The sequence below is a fragment of the Haliaeetus albicilla genome, chromosome 8 (assembly GCF_947461875.1).
Source record: "Haliaeetus albicilla chromosome 8, bHalAlb1.1, whole genome shotgun sequence".
NCBI classification, from domain to species: domain Eukaryota; kingdom Metazoa; phylum Chordata; class Aves; order Accipitriformes; family Accipitridae; genus Haliaeetus; species Haliaeetus albicilla.
The window spans coordinates 29959957-29971974 of record NC_091490.1 but is presented as its reverse complement, the minus strand read 5'-3'; the positions used below and the strand labels follow the sequence as shown (position 1 = coordinate 29971974).

The 12018-nt window shown below is 38.9% G+C and overlaps 1 protein-coding gene and 1 long non-coding RNA gene across 4 annotated transcripts in view; one reads left to right on the top strand and one right to left on the bottom strand.

Moving 5' to 3' along the window:
* The window catches only part of BRINP3 (BMP/retinoic acid inducible neural specific 3), a 234131-nt gene that overhangs the window by 37179 nt on the left and 184934 nt on the right, over nt 1-12018 (bottom strand). For all 3 annotated transcript variants that reach the window (XM_069789550.1, XM_069789553.1, XM_069789551.1), the window contains one exon: nt 3465-3687. In XM_069789550.1, the coding sequence (XP_069645651.1) occupies nt 3465-3687 (223 nt within the window). The remainder of the gene's footprint in view (nt 1-3464; nt 3688-12018) is intronic.
* The window catches only part of LOC138686444 (uncharacterized), an 86759-nt gene that overhangs the window by 67488 nt on the left and 7253 nt on the right, over nt 1-12018 (top strand). The gene's annotated exons all lie outside the window — the stretch shown is intronic.

The following is a 12018-nucleotide window of genomic DNA, read 5'->3' as shown; positions in this document are numbered from 1 at the left end:
AAATTTAACATATAAATGTAATTTAGTTTTATGATTATTAAGTGGCTTGGTTCTTCAGGAAATATGGAAAAAGTTGCAAGCAACTCGATCTAACTGATTAATTGAATCCCATTTAAAAAAAACAAGCAACAATTTGTTTCATGTTCAGTAGCAAAATTTTGAGGCCAGAGAAAAGAGACAGGTATTTTCAGTAATTAATTATAACCTTGACTGTATGTAAGAGCTCCTTCAAGTGCAATGGAATGATTTCTGGCAGACTACATGCCAGATATAAGCATGTATATGGCAATTTATTCCTATAAAATTTCTATAAATTCCTATAAAACTCAGTTTCATAGAAAGTTTCATTAATTGTATTAAACTTTTAGGACATAAGTCCCAGCTTCATGAAAGAGAAAACCAGCTCTCACTTCTGAGATATTCCTTTAAAAATCCTTTGTATATATCTTCTGTTGACTTGTGAAATACAGTGTAAAATTAAACATTAGCACAGTTACTTTGTTTTTACTCACTGCCAGCATCATGACCTTTATTAAAAACTGAAGCATTGGTTCTTTATTTTGTATCTGAAAAGACAAGTGCGCATAAAGTACAATTTAAATAGTATTTATATCTCCATTAAATCTGTCTCATTTCTCCTTCTATAATAAAATTCACCCTTAACCATCAATAGCAGAGCCCAAACAGTAATCGGAAGGAGTTGTTTGGAAAGCCTTTAGGAAGGATTGCATTTTGTTCCAATTCCCCCTTCTCATTTCTTTGGAGCCTAGAATATCATTGGAACATGAAGCTGTGATTTTTGCTTTTATTTCTATCTTCCTTCCCTTAAACACAAGAAATTTTAGTACTTGGTTTTGGGGTTATTCCACTCACTTTCTGCTGAAATGTCTGTTTTTACAGGCTGAGCAATAATTCATGTTTCTCCATTGCATTACTCAGGTATTCATTCTCCATTGCATTATCTGCTATTCATTTGTGTGCTTACCTGTTAGTAGTTCTGTATTGAAAAATCCACTACCTTTTTCAGATTAGGTATACTCTCACCACGAGAAGTACCTGAATACTATTCAATCAATAGCTGTGTTTTCTTTCACCTCACTATCCATCTTTTCACCACTGATATTCCTTTATCCATCTCAGTATCTTGGTCTATCAGGGTTTTTTTAACCAGGTTTCAAAATTAAACCAGTTTCTTTTGACCTTTCCCCCTCACTTCTCAGTTTAAAGCTCTTCTTATCAGCCATAAAAGCCTTGATGTCAGAAGGCAATTTTCCCAGGTAGTCAGATGGAATCCAGCCTTTGAAAATGCTCTCTTTTAGCAAATGCATCCCACTAGGTAAGTATTCCAAACCTGCCTTTAGCACTGATCTTTGAGCCATCTATTGGTCATCATTATGTCATCATATGTCCAATCTCCCTCCGTATTGACTGGAAAAAATTTTAGGGTAGTCACTAAAATGGGACATAATTATCTTAAAAGTAAGTTATGATATTCCTAAGTTAGATATGCATTGCAAAATCAAACTGTTAGGAAAGTTTATTACAACTCCCTGTAAAACAGGCAAACTCATTGCTAGTAAAATGTATTATCATAGAATACCAGTTGGAAGGGACCTCAAGGATCATCTGGTCCAACCTTTCTTGGCAAAAGCATGGTCTGGACAAGATGGCCCAGCACCCTGTCCAGCTGAATCTTAAAAGAGTCGAGCATTGGGGAATCCACCACACTCCTGGGGAGATTATTCCAATGGCTAATTGTTCTCATTGTGAAAAATTTTCCTCTTGTGTCCAACTGGAATCTCCCCAGGAGTAACTTGTACCCATTACCCCTCAACTTTTCCATGTGACTTCTTGTAAAAAGGGAGTCTCCATCTTGTTCGTAGCCAGCCTTTAAATACCGAAACATGGTGGTAAGGTGTCCCCTAAGCCTTCTTTTCTCAAGGCTGAACAAACCCAGTTCTCTCAGCCTTTCCTCATATGGCAGGCTTCCCAGTCCTTTGATCGTCTTTGTGGCCCTTCTCTGGACCCCTTCCAGCCTGTCCACATCTTTTTTTGCATAGCGCCACATCTTTTTTTTAACTGATAAACCACAAACTCACAAGTTCTGCATTTGAAAAAAAAATATCCTTCATATAACAAGAAAGGTGTGTTTTGATCAATCGTTTCAATGCTCTTTGCTTTTTATATCTCAGTTCATCTGTACTCTATCATTGCCATTACCAATGGCAACCAAAGATTGCCCCAAAACCCTATAGTGGTTATTTTGCAAGACCTGATTATTTTAAATTTTGGTACAGAAAAAAAAGAAAGTGAGGTTGGATTTTGTTTCTTGTATTTTAAAAAGCTCTGAGTTCCTGCTGACATCTTTCATGTTGAATCGTCTCTTTGGCAGAATGCTCATTCAGGTCATGCCCAAGAAACACAGGAGATGATGTTGAAGCACTGGAGTGACTATATAACCTTCCTTAGTGGAATGTTTTCTAATTATGAAATGACCCCACAAGTGAAAAATACATTTTTTCTTTCAACTAACAGATCACAAAGAAAAGCACAGTATGTAGAAAAAGGGGAGCATGAGAGCAGTAACAGTTGTCTCCTGAAAGAAAAAGGGGAAGGGTTAGCTAAGTGCCACCAAAAGGCAAAGCGGAATTGATGGATCCTTAGCTTGCAATAGGAGAGCTGAAAGCAGGGGAGAGTAAAGTACCCTTGGCTGTTCTGAAACACTGAACCTAAACTAGATTTCCTTAAAATTGATGGAGATACATGCTAAATGCAGGAGTCACTGGACTAGGCCCATAATGCTTGCGCTCAGAATAACATACTTAAAAGCTCATTCATTTCAGATTTACTCTAGTGTCATTCCACTAATTTCAATAAAGCAATTTTCGACCCGCAATCAACTATAACCACTTTATGTTAATATAGATTTGACTAGCTAGCTTTCAGGATCTCTCTGTTTCTAGGGAGGACTAAAACACTCCTATTTCCTTTCCTTAGGCATCCTTTCAATTCTAATTCATATCTGACAAATGAGACAAGAAATCAATAGTATGTGGTATATACTGTATAATGACCTGGAAAGTTCTTAAAATAGCTGTGCTTGCTTCAGAATAGGTATTCAGTATTCAGTATACAATTATTTGGCACTTTTACACTTGGCCAAGTTCCACTAAATATGGTTCTGTAAAACAGGCAGACCAAATGGGATTAATCTGTATGCTCATGTTATATTTAAGTTGCACAGTCATATACAAATCAGGTTTTATTTTGACCTTTCCCATCGTATTTAGGAAAACATGAATAGAGCAATATTGAAAGCTGGGATTGTTCAACTCCTACAAATATTAGGACTGTATATTGTGCATGTACCGTATGTTACTCACATTCCCACTTCTATGCCCTTAAGGAGATTTTAGTATCAAGACAGCAGTTACAGTTTCTCAGGTTTTTGTAGGCTTTCTTACCTCTGCCTTGGCATGCGGATGAGTGGCTGTTTATGGCATCTCTTACTAAGACCAAAGAGCTTGTGAACAGTTTTCTGTGCCTTGAGGAAAAGTTGCTTCATGCTGTTTTCTAGTTGCTCATAGCGACGTTGAAAATTAGAATCCATTGTCCACAAATGCATTACAGTAGATGTGTTCAGGAAATAATTCATGGGCAGCCTTTTCATAAATAATTTGAATTCATCTGAAAAAAAAAAGTTTTTAATTATGTAGTTATGGCTATTGTTGCAGCAAAAATTAACTTCTAATTTGTTTTTTCTTGAACTAATATTTTTAAATTTGAACTTTTGCAATTTTAGAATTGAACATTTTAACTCTTTCAAAGTAGAAAGGTAGCTTCATTTTTAGTGGTAATATTAGAATAAAACCAGCAAAAGTCAATATTCATATAACTTTTAAATTTATGTTGAAACAAATACAAGCACTCTCATTATCTCTCAACATGGATGATATGAAGATTAAATAAGAATCAGAGTTTCTTACTTTCAAATCTAGGATCTGAAAGCAAAAGATCAATGTATATTGACTCATTTGGCGAAGATAGGAAACTGTCTTAAAAGCAGTATATTCCAATTCTTAGGAAATGCAAGCAAATGTGATTTTACAGGCCACCTCTCTTTTAGACATGTTATTTCACCGGAGACGAGCCATTAAGGATCAGACTTTCAAAAGTATTTAGAATTGAAAAACAGCCTTTCAAAGCATTTTATGGTACTTTGACACTTCAAAAATGTCCCCCATAACTTCTTTTTGACTCATGTCCCCATCTCTAATGTGGTAAAAAAGGAGTTATTAAATCACAGGATCACTGTTATTGTGAACATCCTATGCTTTGTGAATTGTTATGGTAGCTCAGTCCACATAACATACGTAGACTGAATCCTATTAGCAGAATTTTATTAATCAGTGAATCTATTTGCATAAGTAGGATAATTTACAAGTTGATTTATAAGTTTTGAACCTAAATAAACTTCTATTTAAAAGGGCCTTAATTACTGGTGAAAAAATGAGAAGCACACTTGACTGCACGTTTATCCTTTTTTTTTTCTTGTTTCCATATATCAGTACATTTTCCTGTCTGCCTTCCTGCCTGCTGCTATCCTACCACCCTTCACAATCAATTTTTTGTTTCAGCTTGTTCCTGCAGTGAAGTCACTTATCCCGTGGTTTAGCTTTCACCCTGCCAGATGCTCCTTTTGGGTAGTCTACACTTCAGCAGACTTTGTGAATGCAATGATCCAACTGACTGAAGTAGCCTCCCTCTTAAAACTGGAGTTAATCATAATATTTAACATTGCTATAATTTTAGGTTGCTCATGGGAGAGGGTTGATCGGGGAAAATGTCTGCTCACATGAAAAAATACTCCATTACCATCATTGTTTCTAAGTCTGTTGGTTTTAGCTTTAGATTTAGTTTAGCTTTTTTAACAACATTTTTACATAAAGAAGGAAAAAATATTTTCTTTTTTATGGGTGGAGAAGAAAGATCTTTTCTAGATGAGCTGGAGTGACCCTCGTCCACATCCTGTGAGACACGGAGCCATGATGAAATAGAACAGTCCTATTTTGGCATAGTATTTTCTATGATGGATGAAGAATCATCAGAAGACAAAAGGCATTGAAAGGTCTTCTGGAAGGTAAAAAATGAAAGGCAAGGGGCAAAGACGATGATTTTATATTTAATAAAGTGTTTTTAATAATTCATCTGGGAGGTCCTTAGCAACGTGTTATTATTCATTTTCTCCTCATGCCTTCATCTTTGGGTATTAGTTGTCCACTATTCTCCCCTTGAAGACAGCACTGCTGCCCCTCTGCTGTCTCTGGCTACAAATCAAGGAAAGGAAAGGAACTGTTAATTTTATCAAGTATTTTATCAAGTATCTAATTTTGTCTAAGAAGTTGGTTCTTATCCTCTGTCCAAAAAGATTATCTTTTCCTGGGTTTGTAGCTTAATAATTGGAATTAATAGGAGTATTTAATAAATTCTGCATTACCAGGTAAGAATCTCTGTGAGTCTTAGTGTAGTATTGCAAAAACCAGTTCCCTGTTTTCCCTTTCCCAAGTGACAATTATGCCTTTGTCTCCTCACACTACACTCCCCAGTCCTCACTTCCCTTCAAGGCTTGCACAGATGCTGTGAGAGAGGGTTATGTCTGGCTTATCTAAAGGAGGCACAGTCCCATTGGCTTAGTAAAGCCTTCCAAGCCTAAAGTGTGCATTTTCAAATTTAACTAACTGGTAGTAAAAAAAAAAAAAAAAAAAAAAAAAGGAAGTAAGGTTCACTGAACTGTTACAAAGTATGTCCTTTGGCAAAGTGCAGATCTGCAGTTTGTATAAATCGGCCAAGCTCTACTGACTTCAGAGGAGTGTACTAATACACCTAGGGAGGATCAGACCCAAAAGCCACATTCCTGACTACCTGTTTTAATCACTAACTTCTCATTTCCCTTCTGTTCTTCTGAGACATTGGTATATCTACTTAAACTCAGTTTCATGAAGCTAAAAATAAACACAAAACCTTGAGGAAAGAATATACTTAGAAGATGCCTTTTCAGTTTTCATGTTGCTGTAATAACTTATTTAAGAAACATTGTCAATTTGCTGTCCTTTGCACAATGGCAATAAGCTCTACAGCTAACAACTGATTGGATGCAGTGTTTAGAAGTGATAAGGATGGTTTACACTCCTTAACTTGCAATGAAAAAGCATTTCCAATAAGAAAATGCTTTTTTTCCTCCCTGTAATAAACATAATCTTTGACTGCCCCTGTGCCCTGTATGATCCTGCTAATGAGCACCATTATGCAGGTAAAAGAGAGACAGAGATAAAATAAGCATGGTTACATAGTGCCTTCTGCAAAAAAAGAGAAGAAAAGATAATGTGCTCATATCTTAAACAGACACATTTCATGATCTGTGAAACTACAACATGAACTCCTAACACTGAGAGATGATTAAACTATTACACTCTAATCAACACATTGTACCAGCCATTCCTGAGGATTAACAGCCAGTATTACCGTGCTGGGGGCCATAGAATTGATACTTTTAAAACATGGTACTTGATAACTACATGTGATATATCTCAGTACTTCCTCATTTATTGTCACGTGGGTAGCACATGCATTACCATTTTTCATATTCTTAACTAATTGCAAATAATGGAGGAAAATGTAAACCATTATATGCAATGGTTGATCAAACAAGTTTATTTAACTTTCATTTTATGGCTGATCATGTCTGTTTTTCACTTACCCCTTTCTGCAAGGTAAATCTTCCTTGTATTAATGGTGTCTAGAGATTGAAATGGCATACCATAATTCAGTGGCAAAGAATAAATGAAAAATATCACAATGGGAACAAATATTATTGCTGAAATCAGATGAATATCAGACATTTAGGCTGTAAGAAATATCTAGAGCTACTTAGCTGGTGACTTGGATTCTCAGTGTTATTCAGTATCAGAGCAGGGCTCAATGCTGAATACAATGATTAACATTCTGCATACAGAGCTAGCAGAGATGAGAAAAATGTAGTAAGCCTCATCAAAGGAATTGACAATGCTCTGCTACAGGGAAGAAAGTTGCCTGCTCTGTGTTGGAAGAGAACAGGTCCCCTGATTTCTCTGCTACTAATGTTTTGCATATCCCTGATATTTTGAATTACAAGATCTGTACAAGTCTGTCACACCTATAAGACCACGGCACACTTTGTTTTCATTTCAGCTGAGGCTGAGTGCTTTTTGGAACTTTTCCAGGCTATCAAAATGTCCTGTGTTAGCTTGTTACCTAAGATCCCTTTTGGAGGATCTTTGGAAGCATCTTGGAAGTCAATAGATTTATACCAGCTTGGGAATTCAGAACACCATGTTAATAATGGTACCACAGGCTAACATCTGACTGTGCAATGTAATGCTGGCAATATTAGCATGCCATATTAACACATCACTGTATTTTCTTCTCCTATTTTCTTTAGATTAAACAGAGCAAGTCCATGACTGAGCTTTCAAACTGTCGTTCCTAAAATTTCCTTTTAAATTATATAGCCACTGTTTCCCTGATCAATGTGACAGAGATTATTTTTAGTCTATGGGTGTTAGAATCAGAGTGATTTCCTCCTCACAACCCAAGACACATTTTGTGTAAAGGCAGAGAACAATCTCAGCTTCTGCAGTCAGGTAACATGAGCAGGAGGATAAAACAACAGCTCCTTTAAGCCACAGCTTGTGTCTAGGGAGGTCTCAGTAATGTACTTTATGGAAGATCAAAATTCCTGAGTACCCTGGTAAATAGGAAAATTCAAATTTGACATGGATTTCTAATAAAGAAAAAAACATACCACATAGTTCTTTTTTTTTTTTCTTTTTTTTTTCCTGTTGGCTTTGTATTATGGATGAAAAGAATGACAGCATATGTGTACACATGAAGAAATTAAGTGAGGGGACAATCTGTGTGCAGCTTAGGAGAATGTAAAGCAAAACACAGTTTGAAAATAACCTGCATTTGGTGACATGTTAAGAAAGAAGTTGTTTCATAACAAAGTAAACTAAAAGAAATTTCAGCCACCTTCTCTCAGTCTCTAGAAATAACTGTTTCTGGGGAGCTGACATTCCACCAAGTTTATTCTGTCATTTAATTTAATGTCATATTCTGATGAGCCCTTTTACCTGAAATGAAATAATTTAATCTTATGGCATCAAAACCTTTAGTATTGGAAACTACAACATAATGTTTCAGTAAATATATAAACCTGTCTAACTGTGGATTACATAGTCTAACAAAAACTTAATTTTATTTTTTTTACCAATATTCGGATATGGAAAAAGCTCAGATATTTTCTGAGCAAAAGCAGTCGGACAATAATGGAAAAAGTATTTTGCCTGGCCAGTTTAAGAATCCTTTATTGACCGAAACATACTAATGACAATAGGCTTATTATATATAGTCTATGTATTTTATAAAATGAATAAGAATTTGGACTGTAGCAGTTTTTCCTTTTAATGAAGCTCAGTAAAAGTACGTCCGTAGAGGAAAACCCCTTTTTACATCATATTATCATGTCAAAATCTACCATTAGATAGCAATTGAAATGGGCTGTTTTGTCATTTCTCTAAATTATGCTTTAATTAAACATTTTTCTCACTTATTTATCTAAGAGTAACAATAAAAAATCTTTGACAAACTTTGTAGTGAATAAAATGGTGTATGTTCATTTGTTTGATTGACAGCATTTGTGATGCTTCAGCATTGTCTGTAAAATCCATGCATCTGTCATTTGTACATATGTCCTCTTTTTCTATCAAGCTTCTCAACTTGCTCTAAAGGTATTAAAATTCTGCCATCACAGCCTAGAAGTGTATAATACCTCATGTAAAAACTGTTCTGTTTTAGCTCTAACAAAATGTTACAGTGGGCTTAAAGCATATTGACAAAACTCTACTAGTGTTTAACAAGTAAGGGTGTGATACTATATGTCTGAACAAAAAATTATGTAGTTTGACATGCTAGTCCACATGAGAGTGTTTTATAAAATTTCAAAATTACCTGAAGTGAATTCATGTTCTACATTGCATTTCATCTTTTCTCATTCTCATAATAAGAGTTACTTGCAAATGACCACTACTCTTTAGAGACCACTGCTACTTTGGGAAGCTGTCTCCCTTCTTAAACTATAATGATAGGATCAGATGTTAATTCAGGCTTGATGTGACCTTGGGGTCTCTAGTCCAACCTCTTACTCCAAGCAGGTCATCTCTGACATCAGAACAGGTTACTCGGGTTTTCATCCAGTCAGGTCTTGGAAACTGCTGTGAATGGAGACAGCACAACCTCTCTGGGTAGCCAAGTCTCAGCTGCCCTCACGAAAAAAAGTCTCAACTTCACTCCTTACATTCCCAACTCTTCTATGTTCTCTCCCCCATGAACAGTGCAGGGGGATGGAGAATGGGGATTGCAGTCAGTTCATAAGACTTCATCTCTGCCAGTCCTTCCTCTTCATGCTGTTTCTCTACTCCAGCGTGGGGTCCCTCCCACAGGATACAGTCCTTCATGACCTGCTCCAGCATGGGTCCCCCACAGGTCACGGGTCCTGCCAGAAAACCTGCTCCTGGATGGACACCTCTCCATGGGCTGCAGCTTCCTTCAGTGCATCTCCACCTGCTGTGGAGTGGGGTCCTCCATGGGCTGTAGTGTGGCTATCTGGTCCACTGTTGTCCTCCGTGGGCTGCAGGGGCACAGCCTGCTTCACCGCGGTCTTCTGCACAGGCTGCAGGGGAATCTCCACTCTGGCACCTAGAGCACCTCCTCCTGCCTCTTCTTCACCAGCCTTGGTGTCTGCAGGGCTGCTTGTCTCACATTTTCTCCCTCCTCTCTCACAGCTGCTGTGCAGTGTTTTTTATCCTTTCTTAACTATGTATCGCAGAGGCACAACCAGTGCCACTGATAGGCTCAGCTTTGGGTAGCGGTTGGTCTGTTTTGGAGTTGGCTGGCGCTGGCTCTGTCTGACACAGGGGTAGCACCCAGTGTCTTCTCAAAACAGGCCACCCCTGCAGCCCACTCACTACCAAAACCTTGACACATAAACCCAGTACATCTCCATAAATGTGGTTCAAGAGGACTCGGTCCATGACTTTCCCAGGGACCAAAGTGAAGCTGATCAATCAGTAGTTCCCTGGCTCATCCTTTCAGACTTTTTTGATGACTGGCATAATATTTGCCTTTCTCCAATCAACAGGGATCTTCCCTAGTCTCCACGATCTTTCAAAACTAACAGAGAGAGGTCTTACAGGGATATCACCCAGCTCCCTCAAAACCCGCAGATACACTCTGTTGATTCCCATGGACTGTCATGGGTCAAGTTCTCTCAAATAACCCTTGATTCCACCATTACTCACTGCTGGTAGCTTCTCTCTCCCCAACCCCCTTACTAAGCTCAAAGACCTGGGATATTTGCTGGTGAAGACTGAGGGCAAAGAAAGCATTGAGTACCTCTGCCTTATCTGTGTATACTGAAACAAATAAATCACTAAATCACTCAACCCATTCAGCAGCAGGCCCACATTTCCTTCTTTGATCTTTTCCCACTAAGGCAACTATTGAAGCATTTTTTTCGATGGACGAGCCCAGAGGGTTGTGGTGAATGGGGTGAAATCCACTTGGCAGCAGGCCACAAGTGGTGTTCCTCAGGGCTCGGTGTCGGGCCCCGTTCTGTTTAATATCTTTACCAATGATTTGAACGAGGGGATTGAGTGCACCCTCAGCAAGTTTGCAGACAACACCAAGTTGGGAGGCAGGGTCGATCTGCTTGAGGGTAGGAAGGCTCTACAGAGAGACCTGGACAGGCTGGATCGATGAGCCAAGGCCAGTTGTGTCAGATTCAACAAGGCCAAGTGTCAGGTCCTGCACTTGGGTCACAGCAACCCCATGCAGCACTACAGGCTTGGGGAAGAGTGGCTGGAAAGCTGCCCGGCAGAAAAAGACCTGGGGGTGCTGGTTGACAGCTGGCTGAATATGAGCCAGAAGTGTGCCCAGGTGGCCAAGAAGGTCAACAGCATCCTGGCCTGTATCAGAAACAGTGTGGCCAGCAGGAGCAGGGAAGTGATTGTTCCCCTGTACTCGGCACTGGTGAGGCCGCACCTCGAGTCCTGTGTTCAGTTTTGGGCCCCTCACTACAAGAAAGACATTGAGGTGCTGGAGTGTGTCCAGAGAAGGGCAACCAAGTTGGTGAGGGGCCTGAAGCACAAGTCTTATGAGGAGCAGCTGGGGCTGTTTAGTCTGGAGAAGAGGAGGCTGAGGGAGACCTTATAGGTCTCTACAACTACCTGAAGGGGGCTGTAGTGAGGCAGGTGCTGGTCTCTTCTGTCAGGTGGCTGGTGATAGGACAAGAGGAAATGGCCTCAGGTTGCAGCAAGGGAGATTTAGGTTGGATATTAAGAAAAACTTCTTTACTGAGAGAGTTGTCAGACATCGGAATAGGCTGCCCAGGAAAGTGGTTGAGTCACCATCCGTGGAGGTATTCAAAAAGCACATAGACGAGGTACTCCAGAACATGGTTTAGTGGGCATGGATGATGGTTGAACTCAATGATCTTGAAGGTCTTTTCCAACCTAAATGATTCTATGATTCTATGATTCTTTTCTAGTTGCTCTTGGCATTCCTTGCAAGCATTGTTTCTAGGTTTTTCTATCACCATCTTTAAATGTCTGGGCAACATTTCTGAATTTTTCCTTGGTAGCTGTCCCTGTTTGCACCTCCTGTATGCAGCCTTTTTGCTTTGGAATTCTGTCATGATTTCCCCATTTAGCAAAGCTGGTTCCCCAGTATATCTATATATTTTTCTGAGTGTCAGGATGGACAGTGCTTATGCTTCAGGATGCTGTCCTTAAAACCTGACCAGCTTTACAGAGCTCCTTTGTCTTCAGAGCTGCCTCAGAGGGAATACCACCTACCAATTCCCAGAATTAGGTGAAGACTGCTTTTGTGAACCTCAGGTCTACATTCTGCTGCTCTCCTTACCCA